Genomic DNA, 25,563 nt, shown 5'->3' with positions numbered 1-25,563 from the left:
GGTGAATGTGGATTGGGAGGTTTTGGGTTTGGACAACACTGACTTGACTTTTACAATGGCCCCTTATTTTCTCACTTCATGTCCCTGGTACTGGATGTGGAAGAGTCAGAGAGAAAAAAATGACAAAACTAGACTGTGACAAAGGGCTTCAGTGGGATGTGAGGGGCTCGGCATGCAGTTTTATCTGGCTTGGTGACATGATTTCAACCTCCCATGCACATTTCTTCATCTATGGTTACAAAGCTAGCTGACCTGTGCTGTCCCTTCTAATGTCTTTCAGGACAACCATGGAGACCAGTGCCTGCATGTTTTAATGTCTGTGAGAAATTATATGACACATTTCCATGAGAAAATTAAGAAAAGTGAAGAAATCTTTATAACACCTTTCTCAAAATGTATTTAAGATGTCTTTACCCCTTGATATATTGATAGCTAATTTGCTTGGAAGCCATTACTTCTAGTATCGTTAGGGTCTGAGCTCTGGCCTAACACAAGCCTGGCCTTGGTTTGATTCCCTACAGTATATCTTTTTCCTGATTAAGTCATTCAAGCATTGTCTACTTAGATTTCTGAACACTGAACTTTGCTTAATATAGGAGTGACTGGATTCTGTGAACACAGCACATGCGAGGAAATCAGGGAATATAAAGCAGATATGATTACCTCATTTAGCCAGCTCAAGGCACCGAGAGGAGAGCCACCGCGGCAGCCATAATTATTAAAGGAGCAGTCAATGACTTGCTGCACGCTCAGGTAATCCAGGGGTTTCCCTTGGATCGCACCAGCTGACTCTACTGCACTGACCACGCTGAAGGCCCAGCATCCTCCACACTGCTCGGAAGACAGGAATAGTGAATGCTCACACACAGTACCTAGTTAAATGTATCAGTGTCTCTAGATACAGTCATATATAGATATTAATAGTAATAAAAAGGAAGTTTCCAGAAAGCAGAAACCTATAAAATAAGCATTCATTCAAAATGAGACTAAAATTCTCTCTCGAGCATGGCCATCACATTATTTATTAAAACTAACTTGTAATGTCACTACTGCAAAGTAAGTGAGCCAGGCTAAAGAACTAGGGGTGGTCAAGAAAACACTTGGAAAGAGGGTTGTTTTATGATTAGTCGGTAACTTCTGCTTATGAATCACTGCTTCTCGGAAGAGAATAAATGGGTTCTAAGGAAAGGAGGTGTCCCTAGGGGCGGAATAGAAGCCACATGAAAGTCTGTACACTCCATAAAAATAGCAAGGAGGGAGGGAGGGAGGGAGGGAGGGAGGGAGGGAGGGAGGGAGGGAGGGAGGGAGGGGAGGAAGGAGAGGGCAGGTTAAGAAGTTGAAAACTTAGCACAATCATAAGACCACACTGTATCCTGCAGAACTAGCACACGGAAGTCTTGGGTGTACTTGTGTGGTGATGCTCTTAACAACACTATATATTACAAGTCACACCCATCCCACACAGTGCTGCTATTTTCTTTCTTACTTGACAACCACCCCACAAAACTTTCCTCTCAGCACCCATATTGGAGAGCATAATGTGGGTCCTTCTCATGCTACATTCCACTGACATTTTTATATCCTCTGTTGCCATTATATATTTGTTGAACCTTCAACAAGCAAACCCAAAAAGTATTGCTTTGTTTATTAGGGTTTTTAAAATTTGTTTTAAAAGTGTTTCAAAACGTTTTTAAGCACCATGACGTAATCTGGTTGTCCCATATCCATTCTCCCTTTACCATGAAAGTTGGACAGAGCTGATCTGTAACAAGTGTATGTAGCCTTGAAACTACAGTGCCAGCACTTCTAGAGACACGGGTTGGGTGATATATGACGTTAAAAGGAGCGAGCATGCAGAACTTGTTTTTTGACAGAGCTCAGAGGATGACGTGAGGATTATAAATCCAGACACTGTGACTAGATTCATTTCATTCTCTGGTGCACTTTCTTTTTCAATCACGTACTCAGCCAGTAACTCTGTTTACCTTCCAGATGTTAGTCCCCAGTTTGCATAGTAGTGTGGCTACTGGGATATATCTTGACTTATACATGCACAGAGGGCAATGGTTATAGATAACGTACGCACACTCAGGCAGGTTTCAAAGTCAGAACTAGATAACTATCTCTCCTCCATCACGGAACCTTCTCTTCTGTTTTGTTTAACGGAGGTGTGGTTTTATGTCAAAAAACAAAATCATGAGTTTCCTGGCAAGTTCAACTGAATTTGACCTTACATATGTTCTAATGCTTAGACAACAAAGAGTAAACTGATGCCATGCTTACCGTCTTTTGGTTTCTTACGTGATTTACAACATGCTTGTCCCTCCAGTCAAATCTCAATGGCAAAGACACATTGGGGATAGGTGTCTGTCCTTTTGCTGGGTATCTGGGAGCCCAGGCAGGTTTGCTTCCCAAATACAAAGCTAGGCAGAAAGAAGACACCATGGAGAAAGTATTAGGTGAAGGGCTTCTCCAGGGATGTTTTGTGGGAATAACTTGTCAAGCAAAACCAGTCACTACCTCGCCAACCTGTCACTTGAGATTTTTCCTCAGTGCTTTTCTGTAACAGGGAATGCATTTTACTGAGAGCTGTGAATGCAAATTTCAGCAATGGGACTGGAGCTGATGTAACATGGCTTGCTTGATAGAATTAGGCCACTCATGAAAAATGTATATAATTGACATTGTTTCTTTTATTATTACCCACAAAACCATGAATATTCTAAACAGAATTGGTGCTAGACAATGATCAGGATGATGAGACACTTGAGGATTGCAGCTACTTGGATGTGCATATAAATATATTTAGTTCTTAAACAACGGTTAGTAGAAAGTAGTCCTTAATTCCCTTCCCTTACGTTTAGCACATGGTACATACTTCAAAGTTGGCATTTAAAAATATCAAATTATACCACTCCTTAGTTAGATAAAGAGTTAAAATCAGGAAATTAATCAATAGTACTGCTAGACCTTACCTTTAAACTCTTCAGGAAACAAGTAAGAAAACTGATTTACTCCATAGAAGGCAGTGGAGTTGTCATGAGGGAAAGAGTTCAAGTATCGGTGTCTGTTAAGGCTTTCCTGAAATAACGAAAACAAATTTTATACATCTCCTACTTCAGTTTTCCGAAGTCATAAACTAACTCGGGTAGTTTTGGGTGCAAATGTCAAACCTGGTTTTCAGGCTTGGCAAAATGTGAGTATGCATCTGTCATTCTTCTTCCCCACACATGCCGAGACTATCACACTCATCCCTTTTAAAGCATTGACAAGCACTAGACACTGGTGACACACTATAATTAAATAATTATGCATAGGAAATGTGCCTTCCAGCATTTGCTTTTCTCTGTGTAGAGTAACAAAGATTGAAAATGGACTAAGTTGATAAACGAATGAAGAACTCCCATTCTCTTATGCTGAATCTAGGATTTTCATTTGGGCCAAAAGGTTTTACAAAAGATTCAGTCCTAGGGGTCTCCCAAAAAGAAGGTCTGGTTTTCCTACCTAGCTGGAAGAAGAAAAATGTAACCATAACTCTGTATTTCATCATCTTAGGTTTGCTTTTTCTATAAATATTCTTAAATTTCCCAACACTGGCTTGTCATGTGTGCTACATGGGACTTGAGGGACCACTTCTCTGTGCTAGCTTGTGTACATACTGACTTCTGCACGTAAATTTTTTTTTGTTTATGACTTAGAAACCAGCAAACAAAACAAGGACAAGGTTATCATGTGCTATGTGACCTGCACTGAAGACACGACTAGAACACATTAGCTCCCGTGAAATGTCATACGGCCTCCTCTTAATAGCCTTCGTTGGTTTTGAGCAACATCACAGTTGAGTCTCAGCATGGTATTGCTTAACTCTCTCTAACTGAAGATGACCAGAAGGACTGCTAACCAGTGAATTTTAGAAGTCCTTTTGAGTTTCAGGATCTTCCTTGTGGTGAAGCAATGCTTCGACTGTAACCCACAGAAATACATCCAAAAATAACACTAAATTTATAAGGTACTTTTGCATGAAGAATGACGACACAGGCCAAAAGGGGGTAACTGCAAAAGAATTTACAGGAATCTCTGAGAAGATAGTTGATGACTTTCCTAAGCAAGAGAAGACAGGGTAGGGCTGGAGAAGGCAGGAGGTTTGGAACCCGTGGCAGTCAAGAGCATATGCGGCTGTGGGAGCTTGTATGGTAAACCTCCATCTATGGGAGCTGAGCTGCTGGGGGCTGAATTGTCAGGAACCCACTGAAGGAAGCTGCAGTTGCCATGGTGGCAGACAGCTGATGCCCAAGTACTAAGGTTTGCTCTACGGGGCAGACACAGGGAGTCTTCTGATAGATTACTGTTGATAACAGTGACTTGATGACCTGCACAGGAAACAGACAGACAGACAGACAAACAACAACAAAACCAGGGCTTAGTCACAGTTCTCTCTGTTTTTCTCTATAACTCAAGGTCAGCGCTATGCTGCAGTCAACAGCTGATACTGGTCCTTCCCGTTCTCTCCTAGATATTCGCGTAGGATGAGGGTAAAATGTGGAAATAACACATAAATTACCGATATCAGGCAGGAAAAAGCTATGATCACAGTGCTTCTGGAATTAGGGAGCTAATTATTTTGGCAACTTTATGTCAATAAATTTTACAACTTCTATGAAATTAAAAAAAACCTGCTTATGAAACAGATTACAGGACATGGAAGAAATAGAAACCATGAACTTCATCAACTCACAGCATTAAAACTGTAATAGAAATTTGACTCAGAAAGAAAACACTAGCTCCAGATGGCTTCAATAATTAATTCTATATAAATAAGAAAGAAGTAACACAAATATGAGAGAAAACAAAAAGAAAGAATACTTTGCAACTTAAAGAAGACCAATGTGACCTTGAGTCAAAACCAGAAAAGGGCATCCCAAGAAAACAGGACTACATGTGAATAACTCTCTTGACTACAGAATTGTTACTGAAATGCTAACAAATCAAACCCATCAGTGCTCAGACAGACAATACGTCATGATCAAGTGGAGCGGACACATGAAGGGTGCACAGATTAGCACAGGAGAACATTAGCACAAGGAATCACTTTAGCAGAATAGGGTCAGGGAGCTCTTCCATAAGACAGAGTGTGTTGCTTGGGACTTACAACATGCTTGGGGTTTGTAAAGCTCAATAGGTCTGATTGCCAAGTAGAGTAACAGTATTAAAAGAAAACAATATAAGATTGATCCATTTTAAATACAAGTAGACTTAACTGTAAATGATTAGAAGACATTTGCCAGACCTCCTCTAAGATATGTTTCTCACAACGGCACCAGTGCCCATGTAGGGCTCCTGTGATTGAGGGTCTCCTTCACTTGCTACACCAGATACCAGTTGCAGACTTCCATGTGTCATTGTTATCACCCCTGCAATCACTCCTGCCTTTCACAGCTCTCTAGAACTCTGCCAGGTACATCTACGTATCATTGCTGATGTCTTGCAAAAAAAACAAAACAAAACAAAAGCAAAACAAAATACCACAAAAAAACAAAACGTTCCATGTCATTCCCTCAATACTCTAATCTCCCTCCTTTTAACTCTAGGAACACTCAAAACTCCTCCCTACCAGATTCTGAGGAATCATAATTCCCCTAGGTCCCTGTGCACATAAACATGCACAAGCTTGCATTTTGAAATAAACAGAAATAAATATCTTATCATCAAAATGCAATCTAAGGGTACATATTCAATCTCTCTGTGCCCCACTGTCTTCACTGACAAATTTGGAATTTGGTTACTAGCAGAATATAGGAAATACACACACACACACACACACACACACACACACACACACACACCTCACAGCAGGATGAGTGTCCAATTAAATATTCTCAAGCTCTATCTTCATTCTTAAAGGCAGATCATTATAGAAAACTTCATTCAAAGTCCATGCTTTCACCTCGCTTAGGCTAGAGTGCAGGAAGTGTTTCCTGTGGTGCTACAAGTGAAGACTGGCTAGCTAGTGCAAGCAATCTGCCAATGTACTCATAGTAGAGCAATGACGACAGAACAGGCTATCCTGGAGCATTCACTGTCTATTAGAACTCAATACTAGCTTTCACCTAACATGAGGCTTACATCGTTTGAAATTGTAGTTCGTTTCTGGGGTTTTCTGTTCTTTCGATTGGGTTTTCAATTCTGGCTGTTGAAGCAAATGTCTCACAGCTTGGCAGCAGTGAATGTGCATGTGTCTCCTCTCACTGCATCAGTAGCCTGTGTCTTGGGCCAGAGAGCAGGGAATGGTGACTTAGTGAGTTCCAACATAGAGGAGCAGGGGCTATGATGGAGAGCAGGTACATGGTAACTGTCTCTAAAGCTACATGCTATTTTCAAATGCAAGATCTAAGCCTTTAGCTCTTGGCATTGGGGTAGAATCTGGGTATTACACATGTGAAGCACACATTCTACCATTGAACAGCACCCCAGATCTTAGATTTGAATCACAACAGCATTTAAGGGGGAAAGACATGAAGAGGAAGTCAGACAGTCCTTATATAAGAAAAATTAAGCTGATGAGAAGAGTCTTTCACCAGACACAAGGGGAAGATAACTACAGTAACCTACTTTCTATTTTAATTGACTGATGTACAATGAGATAGCTGATGCCTTGGTGAGAGATAATTTAAGGATAAAGAATTTGAGGAGATTTTCTAGTTTTTATTAAAAAATAGGAGAAAACTTGACTCTTTGATTTTGATAGGTTCCACACATCTTCAAAGCTCTCTAATCAACACTGCATCTTAAGATCCCGACTCTAGAAAACCCTGTCTTGCTACCCCGAAAATGACTTCTGACAGCCAAGTTTCTTCTACATTTGCCAGTTACTGAACCTTGCTTTTGTATACGTCTATGCAGGCATGCATAAATTTATAAACATGTATGTATGCATAAGCATGCATGTACCTGTGTGTGTACGTGTGCAGTTACGCATATGCATGCAGCATGCATACATGCTACACTCCAAAACAAAAATTTAATGATGTGATAATCTTAAGTAATCTCTTCCTTATTCTAATTTGCTGCTTTGCTGGCCTAGCAAAGTTGTTTCAGGAGTGCTTGGAAATGCTTCCACAGTCAGAAAAAAACCACAATGTTTACTGGAAGTCAGAAGCAGAAAGGGCTGTTTCCATCTGGTCCAGATAAAAGATGGCTCTGCAGATAAGGGACCTAGTTTTAACATTCCGCAGAAAACATTTTTCTGGGAAATCAGAAAGCCATCCCTGGTATCTTGACTATCCAAACCTTTCCAACTAGGAGAAACAAAGTTGCACAGTATTGTTTTATGACAGTTGACAGTACAGATCTCTACAACTAGAAACCCATGGGGTGTTGGGAAGGTCCACGATCTATCCCCTAGAGAAGAACAGTGAGAAAATTTTTTTTCTTGCTGGTTGTTAATATAAAGAACAAATTCAGATACACACATTTTTTTTCTCTCATGGGTTTGAGAGCATCTGGAGAAAGAAGCAAATTCTGAGGACCAATTTCTTGGGTTTTTTGTTCTCTAAGAGAATGTTCATAGCTACCAAGCACAGTTGAGCGATAGGAAGATTAGCTAAACCCAAGTGCTGTTCTAAGCAAGTACTTCGAGCTACTACCTCTGCAGGAAGTTCTTGCTCACTTCGTCTTCTCGTCTCAGATTAATGAACGGAGGCATAGACGGGTATCTGCTTTTCCTAAAGTCATGGAACCAGCACCCGATATGTGGGTATAGCCATTCAACATGTAAGGCACAGGCTGGAGGGACAGCCACATTGTGGGGCTTTGTGTTGATTCTATTAGAGGAGAAGGCCATGGACATTTGATGTCTTTTCCCCAGGGCTATCTAGGCGTTCTTGTAGGCACTCTCGTTTACTGTTTTCTACCAATATAAGCGAAGATATTCCTTTCCGATGATGATTCCATTCGTACCACATGCCTTTCATCTATTCATGCTTCAAAATCAGAGATAAATTTTTCACTATGTACCAAGGCTAGTCTTGAACGCCATGTCTCCAGTGATTCTCCTCACTTAGTTTGTCAAGAAGCTAGGGGTGCATGAAGTCACCATTGCCCATCTTGTAAGGTCATTTTCTTTTACCATTCTGAGCTCATTCTTTGTTAAGCTTTGATCTTATCAGCCCTCACTGGCAAGCCTTAAAGTGCAGTGGGTGAGAAATCAGTTCCACGTATGCATGGAAAATGTTCTCTCTGGAAGGTCGGGTAAATCTAAGCAAGAACAAATGTACACAGACTGCACTCAACATGGAATCATCGCTGGGAATTTCTCTCAAGACATGGGAATGGTAAACCTCAGATCCGGAATTCCCAGGGGATTAATATGTTATCCCTTATTAAAGAGGGACTTTCTACTTGTCCTTTAATAATTGAGAGAATCTATTTTCTAATGCACAGGACTTCCTACTGCTTCTTAGAGATGAATTCTAGTATTCTACATATATAACATGTTGTTTATTTTCAGACAGAGTACATTAGATAAAGTTGTTTCCAGCTTCCCCAGTACTATATCTACCGGGGTGACATGTGTCAGTGAGCTATAACTACCTGGAAGCCTCCACACACATTATTCTTCATTGTGTCATGAAGTCTACATCAGTTCCTAACACAGGTTAATTGATAAATTAGGACAAGGAGATGGTCAGAAGGATAAATGAACAAACACGATCTCATCTAAGATTTTTTTTTATAGTTTTTAGTATATTTCCACTTAGACAATGTGTGCTTTAAGCTAAAAACATCACCGGAAAGATGTCTGTGGAACGGTATTGTCTACTCTCGAAGTCACCTCTTCCTGGCAGTTCTCAAACAGCCACGCATGAGGGGTACTTGGAAGAGGTAATGCAGATATCTGGGGCTCATCATAAGCGCTCATTTTAACATGTTATAATAATCTACTTGCTTAATGAAGACGTAGCACGAGCCATCACAGTGTTGAAGGAAAGCTCCTCACTGTGCCTGTGAAGCCGCATACTCATTGGCATATCAAGATTATTCAGAATGAAGTAGGAAGAGAACTCTTACTGAATCCATTGATCTCTCTATAGCCTCTCATGTCCCCCTAGGCTAAGAATGCAGACTGGTTTTGGTGACTGGTGGAGGGCAATTCGGGCCCTGGCATTTCCCTCTTGTTTCCCTGCTGCAGAGACACAAATAGGTATCCTCTACGGCAGGCTCCATAGGGCACCTTGCCTCCAAAGGTTCAAAGTCACAGCTAAGCATGGACAGAAACAGTAAGGAAACACAAAGCTCTCCTCCACTTAAGTAGGCCACCTGAGGTTTTATTTGTGACAGTATCACAAAGCTGAGTCTCTCATCTGCTTTCCACAAGAAAAGTTAAGGTAAAGAAAAGAGAATCAGCCAATACTCACAGGAGACCAAGAGCAGAAAGCAAAGTCTACCTCGTGGGAGTGCGAGTGCCCTTCCTTTCCTTTTCCTTCAGGTAGCATGTAAGGCATCCCATAATAAGCTATGGAGGAGCGTTGACTCATTGAGTAATAATGAAATGGTAGCTGTTAGGGCTGCTGTTTGTTTTCATTTAAGGAATATTCGGTGGAATTTAGAGTACTTCCTTACTCAATTTTACTTTATAGCATAATTTAAAATGTTTCGCTTCATTGTGAAACAAAATAACTTTGTAGATTCTGTACACAATGTGCCTTGTAAGAAAACAGAATCTCCAATCAAGGGATTCAACAGTGGAAACAATTTTGTTAAAAATGAAGCTTTTCAGACTTACAAGCCAGTTTCCCTTATCATATATTTTAATTCATACAGGGGGACTCACAATTTGTAGCTATTGTTTAAGGACTAAATTCTCAGAAAACTGGTCATCTAACTTAGCAGGCAAATTCCTGCTACCAGGAACTGCTTGGAACACGGTTTTGGTGTTTTTAACCTGAAGTTTTAAAAATGTAGTAAGATTTTTTAATGTGTTTTCTTCAACTTCCAACCTTTAACTTCCTAGATGGATCCTTGGTTGCATTTCTCTTCAAAAGAGTGGCATTTTCTAGACATTTGTCTGGGGGCTTCAATTTCCTCATGAGTAAAATATGAGTAGGCATGTAAATTACAATTCACACACATTCTATTTTGTAATTTATCAGTGACTGTGACTGTAATCTTGACTGTACATTTACTGGGTTTGGGAATATCCATGGAAATAAACCTTTGAGCCGAGTCTGAGGATGCTTCTAGATGAGTGTAACTAGGGTAGGAAGTCCATCGTAAACTAAAAAGGCACTGTGTCAGGTGATAGGGTTCTGGACTGAATAAAGATAGGAAAATGAGCTGGGAAGACAGTATCCGTGTCTTTCCCTTCCTGGATGTTGATTTAGTGTGGACAGGTGCTCCACACACATGCTACCATGACACCCCCATCATGATAGACTCTCCCCTGAAGTGTGAGCCAAGGCAGACCCTTCTTTAAGTTGCTTTTGTTGGCAACCTCGCTTTATTTCAGCCAGGAGGAAAGAAATTATACACTTACATCGTTGACCTTCAACATTCAAGATTTAAAAAAAACTATTTAGCCAATAAACACATTGTCAACACCCATGATACTGACTACTTCACCCCAGTGGGTCTAGTCCATCAGGAGATGAAGTCAAGAACAGGTCTCGGTAACACATAGGTCAAGGACTCTGGCGAGAAATAGTGCTTCTGATAACAAGAAATGAGCTTAAAAGTAACAAAGGGAGCAAAAAGGGCACACATTTTGATCTGAGTACAACACAAGGGTAGCTGAAACCAACTTAGGCCAAAGAGGACAGCGGAAGGAAGCTGAGCTATGAAGCCCCATAGAAATCTCAGAAAACAACAGGAGACCCTAATTAAATGGCCCATGAGCAGCATCCTTGAATTCAGACTCTGAGTCAGAGCAGATGAGTTTCCTTCTCTAATAAAATGGTGATGGCATCTTTTCAGATTTAAAAACCTGTCAGATAGCATCACCTATAGCAACTGAGGCCAAGTGTGAATCCGCATTCCGGCCAGTTTCCCTGGTTACTGGGGAAAATGTATCCGCGGTTAGCCACTCGGTCCATTTCAGAAAGAAATTGGATTACTATGAAAACTTTTTAAAAGCAATAAAGCCAGAGAGAACTTCATAGTAAAGTGGTAGACAGTGGATGGATAAAGGACAGAGAATCATTTATCCATCTTCGAAGTCTCTCAGAATTAAGAAGCTGCTCCTGGCATTTGAACTTCCAGTCACAGGAGGGAGCTAGTGCCCTCTGCCGGCGGCTTTCTATGAGACAGGTTTGGTGTGGGGAAAGCTTTGGAGTTGAGAGGGCACTTGTTCCCCTTAGCTTTGCCCTGGACATCTTTTAGTGTTTTGGGGCACAGCATACTAATCCTTGCCTTGAGAAAGCAAGGCTTTTAGGGAGCTGCTCTACTGGGGAAATGCGCGCTTGGAGTTTGGGTCCCTCCCTAGGAGCCCCGGGGCAGTGGACAAGTAAAGGGAGCGAACTTGGTACCCGCAAGGCAGCCGCCTCCCGCTGGGGGCTCCAAGGCCAGGTCCCGGCGACCCCGCGGCCGAGACAGCAGCAACACAGCAGCAAAAGGCTGGCCGCGTGAAGCTTCATCCCGGCGCCCGAGGTCCTCTGCGCCCAGCCCGCTTTCTCTTTCGGTTTCTCGGCTCCGCCCACTGCCTGAGTCGGGCGCACGCCCTGAAGTAGAAAGCTGCCGGGGTCCCTGCTGTTTTGTTTGTTTGGTGCTTCTTGGGCTCATCATTGACCTTTAGTGCTGTTATTAAGCATTAAGGGTTTCCCTTTTATCTAATAAGAAAGTGAGCAAGGCGTGATTTATACAGCAGCCCGAAGAGACTAAACTTGTGTTTCCTGCCATCTGAGATTAAGCACATTATTTTTCTTCCTGTCGTTTCAAATTGAATATGTGTTCGTTGAATGTGTATACATTGAATTCAGCAGGTTGTATGTGGACGTATAATGTGTCTGAATTTACACGCGTCCTTCTATGGGTCTTTAGAAATAAGTGACAAAACTGTTACTGCACAAAACCACACAATTTCTTGTGGCCATTTCTCCACTTGTAGACAGCTGCACCCGCTTCCAAAGTTTGTGATGAAATTTGGCTAATAAATTCTAAACACTTCATTATATGCTGAACACGTTTTGTGTATTTCTTTGTTTAATTGTTAAGGTTGCTTTAATTTTTCTTACTGTTTTATTATGTTGTTTTCTTCTTGCTTAGTTTATTTCATAATTTTTCTTCTTGCTTAGTTTATTTCATAATCCATCCTGTTCACTTCCTACCCCCTGCTTTAATTCTCTGATGTCAGTTTTAAAAATCTTGCTTCCAGAGTGCAAAAGGAACAAGAGGAACGGAACATGTTCAAACCAGTCAACATGTCTGCACACACACATCTCAGCCTAAGAGGTTTCCGGTACAGTGTTGGAGAGCTTTCCTTTAAGGAATCTGGGTGACTGAAGATCTGTGATCAAATATCACAAGTCGCTGGTGACCCTTGGGAGAAGACAGCTAGCCACTTCTCAGAAGGTTTATGCACACGAAATGCAAATTATTGTTTTGGAGTGAGTCTTTTCACTGTGTTTTTCTTTTATCCCTTCTCTGTTTTCCAAAAGCAGAGCCTATGTAGACAAATTGTAATCAGGTTCCCAGAAATGGGGTGTTCTGTATCGTGTCTGTCTTAGCTTCTGTCCTGGCATGTATCTGAATAATCCTAGTGTCCATTTTCTCATTCCCTCATCCCCAGGCTACCCCAACTGCCCTACTTAAAACCCAAACCCCTCCCCCTCTCCACCTTACTCTTCAGGTACTGCCCCATTGTCTCTAACATATGTAGCCATTTGATCTACAGCACTTTTCTGTAATGCCAGCTTCATGAGGGCGACAATTTCATTTCTTTAGTCTCTGATGCACCAACAACATATAGTGGGTATTCAATCAGTAGAGGTTTGTTGATATTAACTTATTAAATTTAGTCCAAATAAACTTTCTTTCGATCACAGCAATTGTTCTGATTTTGGTCCTTTAAGTATAAATGTTTCTCACTCAAAGGATTGTCAAAAGAAGAAAATTATCATCAGAAAATAACTTCAGTTTAATGACAGCAGGAGAGAATGCATAGAGATGAGCAAGCTACAAAGGAGGGTCCCTTGCACAAGAATTGCTGAGATTAGCATACGCAGGAGTCTGTGGACTCCTTTCTATCTCAGTTGCATCTGCATCACTAAACTTTCCAAGAGAAACATCTTATCACAGAGGGTCTAAAGGACCTCCCTGGAGCTTCTCTTCATGCCCAGGTCAGACTTTTTATCACCAGGTCTGCACCAGAGAACAGTTACTCCCTGTACCTAAAAAGCTATAAATCAGATGTTGGTTCTGCAGATGTAGAGGGCTATGACATGCCCAGTGAAGGCATCTGGAAACCTTATTTAGAGTAGATTATAATGGGTCCTGGAGAACGAGTTTCCTGCAGCCTGACAGTGATAAAGTGGGTGATAGAAGCCACTATCACTTGAGGTAAAATTCATAATACTTCATGAGCAAAGAGGCCTCTATTTTCACTTTACAGTGATGACTTCTGTAACCATGTCTGTGGCTCTGAGAAGACAGCATTCTTCTTAGGCAACTGCTCATCCAACAGAGATAAACAGAGATGAAATGTGCAGAAACGCAGACGGAATTTTCTCTGAGATTTATAACCCAGCCATATCCACCAGCTTCCCATTACTATAACAAAATGGCTGACACCACCAATAGATAAAGAAAAATGACTTAATATAGGCTTTTGCTTCTTAAGGTTTCAGTCTAAGATCGGGCAGACGGTTTCATTCTTTTGGCTATTTGTCACAGATGAAAGATGGGACAGATGTGGCAATGACCGAATGCATGAGCATGAGGGTAGAGAGCCACTTCAAGGGCATGAGCTAAAGAACTTCCACAGGGGCGTTCATTGTTATCCAGTAGCAATGCCCAGTGACCAAGCATTTAACAAGGGGGCCCTCAAGGCAACTCTGCATCCAGATGACGGGATTAACTCTGGGTTCCCCTTGTATAGAGGGGTCAGAAAAGAGACATCGAAGACCACTTCTTGCAACTCCCAGCTTGGTGTGTGTGACCATTAGTGCAGCATCACATTCAAAAGCCTGAGGGGAGAAATGCATCCAGTGTGTTCCACAGACCCAAGGGAAGTAAATGCAGACATGTGGAGTTTAAAAATAATAAGGATGGGTGACTGTAAGAAAACCACAAACAGAGATCATGTAGCTCTTCATAGACCAAGTAAGAATGAAATTAGAGTTATATCTATGTAGTAAATATACGATTATTTTAGGGGCCTTGAGCAGGCTATTATCTGGGAGAAGCAGGGGTCAATATTATTTTTAGAATGAGTGTATATAGAGGAGAGTGGCAGGAACTACTAATATTTGATGGCTTGTGTGGATGGGGACGGGTTGTAAGTTTTATTTAAGGATACAGGCACTGGTAGGTGACCCATGAGTTTATGGCATACACAAGTTGACCTCTTTGGACTTTAAAATTTAAAATCAACCAAAAAAGAGGGGAGAATGAAGTTGGGATGGGGTGAGAGTGGGCCTTCAAGCAGTGGGAGGCAAATATAATAAAAATACATTACATATATGACATTATCAAAGGAATACTATAAATACTAAATATATAAAATACAGAGAATGGCATTACATAGGAGGAGGTAATTTCATCAAATGTATAAAATAATGTTTGGAAGCTACTTCAGCCTTAATTTAGTTATCTATACTATGTATAATCTCCAAACATGGGAACTTACAATACCATAGCCTGTGTACTCATTTGTGCCAGACACAGGCAGGGTTGTGATAGCTCAGGGCCACTGCTAAGGTCTTAGACAGTATGAGTGAGTGGGAAGCTCATAGGACTTCCTTCCGGTCTGTGAGCAAGCCTCCTCAGCTGTGCTGACAGCTGACTTTCTCCAGAGTGGGTGAATGAGTGCAGATACGAGGACAGGCAAGGGAAGGAGATGGACCACAGCAGAGATGTTAAAACCATCCTGGGCACAGCGGCTCCTCTGTCTATCACAAAGAGGAAGCCTAGCACAGCACCACAGCTGGGCGACCACAGTCTTATATGAAGTATTAAGTGTGCCACCATCTGCTGCCATCTTGCAGGTCAATTATGCTGCCTCTATTTTATGTCCTCCATGAGTGATACTCTAGGCCAGAATGTGTGTGTGTGTGTGTGTGTGTGTGTGTGTGTGTGTGTGTGTGTGTTTATGTAATGGCTTTAGTCATTATATAGTCATAATAGTCATCTCCTTAATGCTTCCTCAACCTTTATGATATTCAAATCCTTACTGTGTTTTTACTTTCTTTGGAGTCTTCTACGTTTTCTTCAGTTATTAATCCTTCTGTCTTAATCTTAAGTGACTTTTCTGAGAGGTTTGTGTTGTCTGTTTTCACTGTTACTTAAAAATGATAGGCATTTGTGATTTACGAATCGCATGACCTTATAAACATTTCAGACATTCTAACTTTTCTAATAAGAAAACGATAAGAACTTCTTGCATTAGAAATCTAATAAGTAGTTAGCATCAGCATTTCCATTTGAAGATGAGAAAACGGAAACGTTGAGAACAGTGGCCACTGGCTCCAGGTTGTATGTTTAGTCACATGAATCTAAGACTGGAATCTGTGGACATGACACTAATCCCTCTCACACCACCTTCTCGGGTCCTCAGTGTCACTTGTGACGTAACTTAATAGTTTGACGATCACAGTGAGACAGGATGGATCTGGGGGCATTCACACTTCTACAAAACGGTGTGAGCTTCACATGTTTGCACATCACTTAGGGGGAAAGCTGGCATTTGATAATGCATGTAAATAAATGCATTCGCCATCCATCGAATTGTTTTCTTAATGTTTACCTTGTCAACATACATTATGAGGAGGGCATCCTTCCTGTAGGGAATTTATTACCGAGAGCCTGTGTGAAAGACTTCATTTTTATCCTTTTTTCCCTGTTAATTTATTGCTTTTTCTCAGACCCAGTTTCATGTTGTAGTCTAACGCGGTCTCAGAATTCACTATATAGTCCAAGCCGGATTCATGATCTTTCGTATTCATCTTTTAGAGTGTCGAGATTGCATGCTAACCCAATGCAAAGGTGATTATTTTTTAAATTTTGCATCTGCATTTTCTGTTTGCTTCAGGTATCTTAGTTCCCTTTCTAACAGCTTTGAGTAAATGCCCTGAAAAAGAAAATGCTTGCTTAAAGGAGAAAGCATTTGGATTGGCTCACAGCTCAAGGATTTTATCAATAATGGGAGTTGGGAGGAGTGTGAGGAGAGCAGAAGCTTGAAGTAGTTGGTGACTTCCATCTCATCAGGAGCAGAGAGCAGTGATGTATTCTGCCCGCCAGCTCCTTTCCTCCTTGGGTACCATCTCGTCTTTCAGTCCAGAGATATTAGAGGACAGGTCTTCCCAGATCCCAAGATATTAATCAGGAGACTCCTCCATAGGCATGCTCACAAGCACATGGGTGACAGTTAATGCTAGCATCACACCGAGACAGACCCCCCATCTTAATCTTTGCTGTTGTTGGTGTTAATTGGGTTTCCACAATCATTGCAGTTGTTTTCATATCTTATACTGCTAACATTCCAGATGGATGATAAAAAGTCTGAAGAGGAAAGCACAACATGAAGTGATGTTCACACTTTCTTGCTGATCAGAAGGGAAGAAAATGCTATGTGATGGACTCCAGAGATAGGCCGGAGTCATTAACCTTCAAGAGTGTCTCTGTGTTACTCCGGCACAGTGAATAGCAGTGAGACAAGATGCTGGATATGCAGGCCAGTCTAGGAGAACATGGGATTCCTGAAGTCAGCCTCTAACAAGGACGGAGAATCGGGTTAATGAGAAGCCATGATGCATACTTTAATCTCTCCACACTAATGAAACAAAATGCCCCTGAAAAACACCTGAAACCATGAGCTGTTTCTATGGTAACCTCAGTCTGGTTTTTGTTCAGAAAGCATTCGAGGAAATGTGCAGAGATGAAAGCTTTAGGTGGCTGTGTGTATGCAGGGTGGAGTTGGTGTTCGAAAGGCATGATCTTAGCCTCATTATCTACTACAGCAGTATCAACTCTCTCTCTCTCTCTCTCTCTCTCTCTCTCTCTCTCTCATAGCAAGCAGGTGTCATTTTCATTGTGTACAGAAATAATGCTGGTATTTTTTTTTAATCTCATGGTTGTCAGCTACATTAATGCTGTATTGTGATCTAGTAGGTGTGTGTTTCCCACAGGTTAAATAGACCCTGCAAGTATCATGCTTTTGACTCCCACTTCCTGTGCAAATATCACATTATTCAGAAGGAGATAGGTGAATAAAGGTAGGTTTACACAGAAAAGAAATGTATCAACAGGGATAAAACATTCTCAGGTGGAATTGTCACAGTCCCATAGTGAAAACGCTGGGAATATGATTCCTGATGACTTTATCTTTTATAAGGACACTAATTCCTCCCTAACCACTTTCCTCTTGAATATTTGCATTGACCCAGAGAATATTGAAAGGTTTTGTTCATTATTATGGACAGAAGATTTGGGCATTTAGAGGGGAGGGGGAGAGAGAGAGAGAGAGAGAGAGAGAGAGAGAGAGAGAGAGAGAGAGAAAGGGAGGGAGGAAAACAGAAGGAATAGGAATGAAGGAACTGTTATTTAGTCCTGGAAGGTGGGGAGAGAGGATATAAAATTGCCTGTGTGCCCTGCTGAGAAGGTCTGATGGCAGGTACCAACACCCTGTGTTACAGTGGGGAAGAGAAAGTTGTTATTCTGGGTCTGAAAGCGGAAGCCACACAATCACAGAAGGTTCAAGAGCTTCCTGAAGCACACAGCCTCTGACCAGGGCTTTCTGAGGCCTTCTTGCAGCTGTGGTATTTGCTTGCCAGGCAGAGGAAGAGCGTGTCAGGCAACCTACAGTGCTCGCAGCAGCAGAGCCTCCCCTGGTATCTAATTCTTAGTTTCATTCTGTTCTTAGTTTCTCTAAGACATTGGGCTTTTAAAACCATCGCCCCTTTTTTTTTTTAAATCACAGCCTCTGCTCACCTGTTTCATGAAGTGATCACGTATAGCTTCTGTTGATAGGTTTACCCTTCTGTGAATTGATAAAAAAAAGAGTGCCATTTATTAGATGCCTAAGAGCATTGACCTCTATCAAATTCTCATCACCTTAAAGCATGGATATTGCTCACAATATGATAAATAAATAAATAAATAAATAAATAAATAAATAAATAGTAACACCCTTTGCACTTTAATTTCAGGATGGCTATTATGTTAATAGTGTTTCCACCTATTATCTGGCCAGATTTTTAAACATTTTATGCCCACTTCCTCAGAAATGTCTCCTAGAAACAAAAGAATATGAGAAAGTAGGATGTTTCAAAATTAAGGTGTTGGAAGGTGTTAAAATATTTTGCGTTATGGAATCAGAAAATATCTATCATTGCCTCTGAGAACACGGCACAACTACTAATTTTGAATAATTAATTCAATATTCATTTTTAATTCAATCATTAATTGTAGTATTCATCTGAACATTACAGATTTGAGAAAAGTATATAGCATGTATATTTATGGTACCTAGTGGGTTAATTTTAGTGTATTCATATTATTTTGCCGTATGAAAATTCAAATCTTTATTGTTTGTCGATGTATTAGAATTTGGGCGATATATGTTCCAAATTAATTATGTTATTGAGGATTCATAAACTTGAAGACAAAACTGGCCAAAAACATTTACTGATTTGTGTGTATCTTCATGTCTGACCACATGAGGGCAGCATAGCATCTCTTAAGACCGTACATTTGTTGGAATCTGGTATAAAGACCATGTAAAAATCATGAATATAAGATTAAAGCTAAAGGACTCAATAATGGTATTTTTATTCAAATTTTCACTTTCCAGCCGAAGGAATTGAGGTCCAAGGCGACCAATTAACAAGTCCCCTCACATAATTGACGTCTTTGAAGGTAGACAGACGAGGAACCATTTGACATTAAAACACGTAATAATAATTACATTAACCAAGCACTTCGATATTTTAAGAGACTTCTTATTATACTGTGCTATTATGTGTGAAAACATTTCGGCTGGAATTGATTATTACTAATAAGGAATTAGCCTCAGAAATCTTCCTTTCTGCAGAACTAGACAAATAAAATGATAGAATAACATTTCTAAAGGACTTTAGGACAAACTTGGAAGCAGAAACATGAAGCGTGTCCTTCTTAGGGTATCCATTATTACTTTCTTCACAATCATGCATTCGTGAGTTCTCTCAGCACCGCAGCACTGTCTTCGAGAAAGAACAGTCACCTCGGGAACAGGGCATGACAGTGCTACATTTCTCATTTTTATGTCTTCCCACCCACACCTTGTTACATAACATGCAACTACATGTTCATTTAGTGAGAATCGTTACATAACACACAACGACATGCAAATCCAGTGAGACTTCTGAAAGGCCTGCTCTCCACCAGTCGCATCATGGCTGACACACGTGGGCGGGGATGCTTCCGTCTGCCTCAGGAACTCCCCCCCTCTCCAAACTTCTCAGGTAAGTTCAAGACTGACTGGGAAATGTAGACAAATGGAAAAACCTTTGTATACAGCTGAAATCTTCCCACCCACTGCCTCCTGCAGGTCTTTACCTGTCTTCCCAGCTTCTTTTCTTTCCCTGGTGCTATTGTTGCTCACCACAGCTGCATTCCAACAACCTTGCAGAATGGACCGTGTGGTGGGCAGTGTATGCATCAGTCTGCCAAGTCAGGGAGGGCGCTGTTATTTGATCAAACATGATCCTAAATGTTTTTGTAAGGCCATTCATGGATAAAGTGTTTGCAGTGACAGAGCTAGTAAAGACATTTGCTATCCGTAGTTGTAGGGGGACAGGAGCTGGCATCAGTCAGTGGTCAGTCTGAATAACAGATTGGTCTCTCTGGGCGTCCGATTTCTCTGCACATGGTTGCCTTTAACATTAGATACTGGCTGTTTCCTGCTCTCAGACACAAATGGATGCCTTAGCTTGCCCATGATGCATGCTTTCAGGTCTTTGAACCAGAATTTCCCATCAGCTTTCCTGGTTCACTGAACTTTGGAACTGGGGCTAGTCTTGATCTTCAAGCTTCTTGCCTCTTGACTTGACCTTGCAGATCCAGGGACTTGCCTCCTTCCCTAACTGAATGAAACAATCTCTGTAACAAGCGTCTCTCTGTGGATATACAGAGTTGGTTGCTTTCTCTGAAGTGCTCTGGTAATTGAAACTCATATTTTCCTTAATATATTTTCAGTTAAAAGCAGAGAGCAATTTGACAGTAATTTGTAAGCTGATACTATGAATGAGTTCAGTGCATAACGTGTTAAACAAGAATCTTGATCTCACGTTGACGATGACATGTGAGTCCCAAGGCATCCTCCTGTATTTGGGTCTTAGTAGGCATTTAACAGGCAGGTGCAGGATGCGTGGACACACAGATTCTATCAATTCTATTGTGGAAGAATTTTCATTTCTATCAGAGCACCAGTGTTTTTCCTTCCCTTCGTGTATAAGAATATTAAAATTATTAGTTTGCTGTGAAGAAAGTGCTTAGCATTTTGTTGCTAGGATACTACTTGGTTCAGCTACAAAGCTATGTATCTTATAATTTCCTCTGAAAGGCCCATGTGAGCTTAGGAAGCTTTGAGTAAATGTGTAAAGAGCAAACGAAGTCCCCGGTGAGTGTTTTATCTGACCGGGGCTGGGAGATGTCAAGGACCAGTGCCTCCAACTCATGAGAAACTGATAAAGCTTTCCCCATAAGGGGCAAGGTCAGGAACACCAAAGCCTTACTCTGCTCTGTGTGCGTGTATCAGCAGGATGTGCAAAAGTGAGTAACCGCAGCTTCCTCCTCCTGGTTGTCTAACAGCCTGAGACTGCTCATACAGACCCCTCCTACTTACCTACACAATTACATCCCACGGTGCTGTAAGTAATAAACCAGTTGAGGTGCTGGGTTTCTGAAGAGTTGATACCACTCCTTGCAGTGTGCATATTCCACTGACCTCAGATCTTCTGTGTCCATAGCTGTAATTTCCTTAGCATCTCACCTGTCTCCGTTCCTTCACTCATAGCCCCTCCTGAGGCCAAGGTACCAAACCATATGGGGTGTGGAGGGGCATAGCAGATTCCTAATGTGTTCAACCTACCGTGAGGAGTCTTAATATCCATTCTCATTTTTAGTCACTGTGTTAACTCACGGTTTTTGGTTAATTCACTCTTTTAACATATGTAAGTACGTTGAAAATCCAGCCTTCAATATGGCACTACTCCTACAAAGGAAGCCGGCAAGAATGACTTAGTTTCCAAGTTCGCATGATGAGGAGAGAGCCAGTGATTTTTATTCTTCTAAGGGGAGCTGGCTACTGTGGGTAGTCTGCACACACTGCTCCTGAACACCATGGTTATCTTTGTCAGAACTTCTCAGTGACCCGACCCCTGCCCACTGCACCGCGTCTCCTGGGTACCATCTTCTCCCTTCCTCTCTTTCCCTTCCTGTGAATGTTGAAGGACATATACTCATCCACAGAGGAGATTTGCTCTCTTTCACAGCAGAATATTGCTGGCTCATTTCAGTCTTTTGATTCTTTTTCTTCCCCAACTGTACTCTCTCAAGCAACACACATACTCGGAGCTATTTTTTTCATGAGAAATTACAGCAAAACTAAAATTTTCCTTTGAATTTGTTTGGCTCACTTATCTGTGTCCCTACCATATCACACCAAGAAACTGGTTATAGAGAAATCTTACTGGTATTGTTGGCTGATGTATTTTATGGCATGTCCAATGCTTTATCCAAAGCAAAGGGTCGATAAATTCCCTTAGAAATAAATTACAATAAAAATTTAAATTCATTTCATGAGAATTAAAGTCATATTTGGACCTAAATCTCTAGTTTAGGACAACATGTTAAAATAAAACTTTGGATATTGTTTTTTAGTGTTTTCTATTAGAGTCACAGCTGTATAGAATTTCTGAACTTTAAAATGTGCATGATATTGTGATCAATATGAATAAAAGTGCTTGTATGTCTTAAATTAAGATAAAAAACTCTGGGATATTGTTGCTATTGCTTAGGATCAACCAACCAGGATTCCACAAAACTTCAAAGCTCAAAGCTCATGTCTGAATGAGGTTAACAGGAGATCAAAAGAAGGGCATGTATTTTGTGTTCAGAACCTATAAATCTTAATGACAGAGGTCAGGATGAAAGCAGGAGCTGTCCTGCCTTACTGTATTTCATGAGCTCACTGATACTTAAGTGGGGTTTCTTGTTTGTTTGTTTAAAATAAAAATGCAATATATAAAACCTAATGAGGTTTAGAGTCTATTAAATAGTCTAAGTTCATTACAGAGTTACATCGATTTATAATTTTCTATATCTGAGCGATAATTACTGTTCTTTTAAGGAAACTGAATTATTTAATGGTAGGAAACAGAGATTGGCAGTTAGAGTCTACCAAACTCTAATGATGAACCTTGGGTCGCATCTACGGTGGGTGATTGAATATTTGGAGTGCCTCCCTCTGGTTGAATATGCGACAATAAAGACTTGAGGACATTGTCTACTCAGAGACCAGAGCTAAATAAAAAAGCAAATGCTGTTTAGCAAAGCATTACCAAACAATGAGGCAAACGGGACAAATGAGAGCCAAGGCAGTGTGCAGTGTACCGAACCTGGGGAAGAATTTGCAACAGAACAGGAGGAAATGACGGCACAGAGGTACAGCTGCTCCTGCTTTGAGTAATGTGATGTTCACCCTTGTGTTTGTACCACAGCACCAGACAGTGGCCTTTAGTATCCATCTTTTACTTGCCTGACTGGCTCAGTTGTGCTATTTGGCATTAATCTTTACCTTTCTCCTGTGCCTCCATAAATTCTCTATGGACAACACTTTTTTTCATCCTCACTTACTTTAAACACCAGGTCTCTTGATTGACAGCCAGATGATGCATTCTTCTTCCGACGAAATGGTACCTAGAAATGATCGAGTATGAGTTACAAGCTGAAACCTCTATTGGCACATTGAATTACATCAGGTTACCTTCTTGGAGCCCATGCTGTTTGCCACGAGAAAGACATATCTTCAGGAGCATCCTTCAGCCTGGACACTGAAATGAAGACCTGACATAGCTCATTCCAGTTCAGGAAAGCCTGATGACATCGGCTAATCCACAGACTGTTCACCAACCTAACCATGGAGGGAAAAACGATGGTTTCCACAGTCCATTGAAACTTGGCAGGGGTGTCTGCTACATAACATTCCTGTAACACTGGTAAAGCACTGCTAAAACCTAGCAAATTTATTAAGGAGAAAAAGTAGCGGAAAAATACTTGTTTTATTTCCATCATGAAAAATATTTTCCAATGTCAATATCTAAAAGCAAGTAGCTGGACAGGAGCCACTCTGGCCTGTGAGGTGCTGTATCCTTTCTTCATGCCAGAAAGTACTCCTGCTGGGAAACTGTACAAAGAGACAGTAGTACCTGCCCAGTGGATCTTCCCAGTGAGCTTGTGGAAGAGTTTAAGTAAACCGTGTGTCACGTTTAGAGTTACATATGCAAGTGTTGATTCTTCTAATGTGGCAGGCCTGCCATAATTCCTCTGCATTATTAGAGAATAATCTTGTATTACTTAGCGTTCAGTTCTTTATTATACAGTGGCCATTCAAACAAGGGGGATTGTGGGAACGCCCCCCTCTCCGCAGGATGTGTGCTGAACATTAAAGCATTGCCTGCTCATTTGTCTGTTTTAAAAAAATGCTACCAGGGCATTTGAGTGGACTGAAGGCTCTCGAGTTTTCCTCCTCAGTTTTCAGCCCTGTGAGGAGAATGCTGCTCTCTTTAACGTTACTGGCAGACAGAGGCTCTCAATGTTTGTGAAGATTTGAGTGTTCGGTAATTGTTGCTAATTGCTTCTGCTCTACACTTCACATTGCTACTGCAGAGCTGGCAAAGGACTCCTTGTTGCAATGAATTCCATCTTTGTTTTCAGATACTAATCGATCTTTTGGAAGGGATGAACATCGCTGCTAAAAGCAAGCAGCAATTATAGATCACACTTGGAAGAAAAGTTCTAGCAGATACGTGCATCACCACACACAATCTTGAGATCTGAATTAAAGGCCAAATTATTTTTATTTTCCAAATATTCAGGAAATCCAACCCAGGAGAAAATTTTTTGTGAATAACCTAATACACACACACACACACACACACACACACACACACACACACACACGATCACATTAATAACTCTTATTTCTATCACATTGCACAACCAACAGAAACAAAATTGTTACTATTATTGCAAATAAGTCAGTTAAACAAACATAAGCATAAGCATATTTTCAAAGATAGCTTCAGAAAGAAATACTTTCACATTCTTTACTTAGGAGTATTGGTTTTGAGACTGTGAAGCTAAATCATGTTATATTCAGTATCACCAACCTCAGAGGTTGATAGCAATGGTGTTTAATGAGTAACTTATATGGTGAATGAGATATGATTGCTGAATGGGATCATCTTTTCCTCTGCAGTGACATTTCCTATGCGTTAAAGATAACTGTATACTCAAGTATGAGGTTAGAGACCCCATATTTAGAAGAGCTAAATGAAACGCAGGTATGATTTCCCACAGGGAACAAGTAGTGTAAGCTGTGGAGATATTTGTCATATGACTTGAGTTACTGCTAGTTGCCATTTGTAATCTTTGTTCAGCAAAACCCCATAGCATACACCAACACAATAGTAAAAATAAAAATCAGCAAATTTGTAAAGATTTGGAATTTTTTTCTACTTTTCCATCTTTAATGGGTACAATCATACTACCAGGTTTTGTTTGTATTAAATTGAAGCAGTAAGTCATGCTAGTCTATCAAAGTTAACTATCAAAAAAAATGGCCCTGAAGTAGCAATGGCTCCCTTCTTCTGACAGTGACTTTGAAAGTGATGAACTCTGGGATCGCTCATGGTGGTGGCTTAGAGTCTCAGTTCACTAGTAATTAAACATTTCCAAAGGAAACTGACTGGTATTGAGAAAGCACATTTGGACCATTTACGGAGGACAGAGAGTCCTTATCATGCAGAGGCCCAGAAGAGAGACCAGGTAACATAGCTCTCCTTGGTATTTTGTGTCTCCAAAAAATTCACACATTTTCTAGATTCTGTGTTGAGGACCTGTCCGTCTGCTGTGGCTCTCTTCAAGGTGGAGGTGGGGTCAACTTGTCTCAAAGGCAATCGAGGTTAGAGGCTATGTTGGAGAGTATGCACCATTAGCTGCCTACATGCAGGGAAGGGCTTAGTCATCAGGGAGAGGTAGCTGATCCTAGGCAGCATAAGCAGTGTTACGTATCTAACAACTGGCTGCAATTCAGCCAAGAGACAGAGCGTGGGGATTTATGGGACCCAAGAACTCTCAGGCTGGTCATTCGAG

The 25,563-nt window shown here is 41.0% G+C and overlaps 1 protein-coding gene and 1 long non-coding RNA gene across 2 annotated transcripts in view; one reads left to right on the top strand and one right to left on the bottom strand.

Moving 5' to 3' along the window:
* Nucleotides 1–11,691, bottom strand: part of Ctso (cathepsin O) — a 30,178-nt gene extending 18,487 nt beyond the window's left edge. Inside the window, 4 exon segments of the mRNA NM_001427175.1 lie at nt 664–831; nt 2,284–2,423; nt 2,976–3,081; nt 11,520–11,691. Of these exon segments, the coding sequence (NP_001414104.1) occupies nt 664–831; nt 2,284–2,423; nt 2,976–3,081; nt 11,520–11,627 (522 nt within the window). The 5' untranslated portion in view covers nt 11,628–11,691.
* A 7,832-nt stretch (nt 11,692–19,523) lies between these two features.
* Nucleotides 19,524–25,563, top strand: part of LOC134485928 (uncharacterized) — a 165,337-nt gene continuing 159,297 nt past the window's right edge. Inside the window, exon 1 of the long non-coding RNA XR_015671984.1 lies at nt 19,524–19,649. This is a non-coding gene — a long non-coding RNA (uncharacterized LOC134485928). The remainder of the gene's footprint in view (nt 19,650–25,563) is intronic.

The sequence above is a fragment of the Rattus norvegicus genome, chromosome 2 (genome assembly GCF_021556685.1).
Source record: "Rattus norvegicus strain SHRSP/BbbUtx chromosome 2, alternate assembly SHRSP_T2T, whole genome shotgun sequence".
In the NCBI taxonomy this organism is placed as follows: Eukaryota; Metazoa; Chordata; class Mammalia; order Rodentia; family Muridae; genus Rattus; species Rattus norvegicus.
This window is presented reverse-complemented; position numbering and strand designations above follow the sequence as displayed.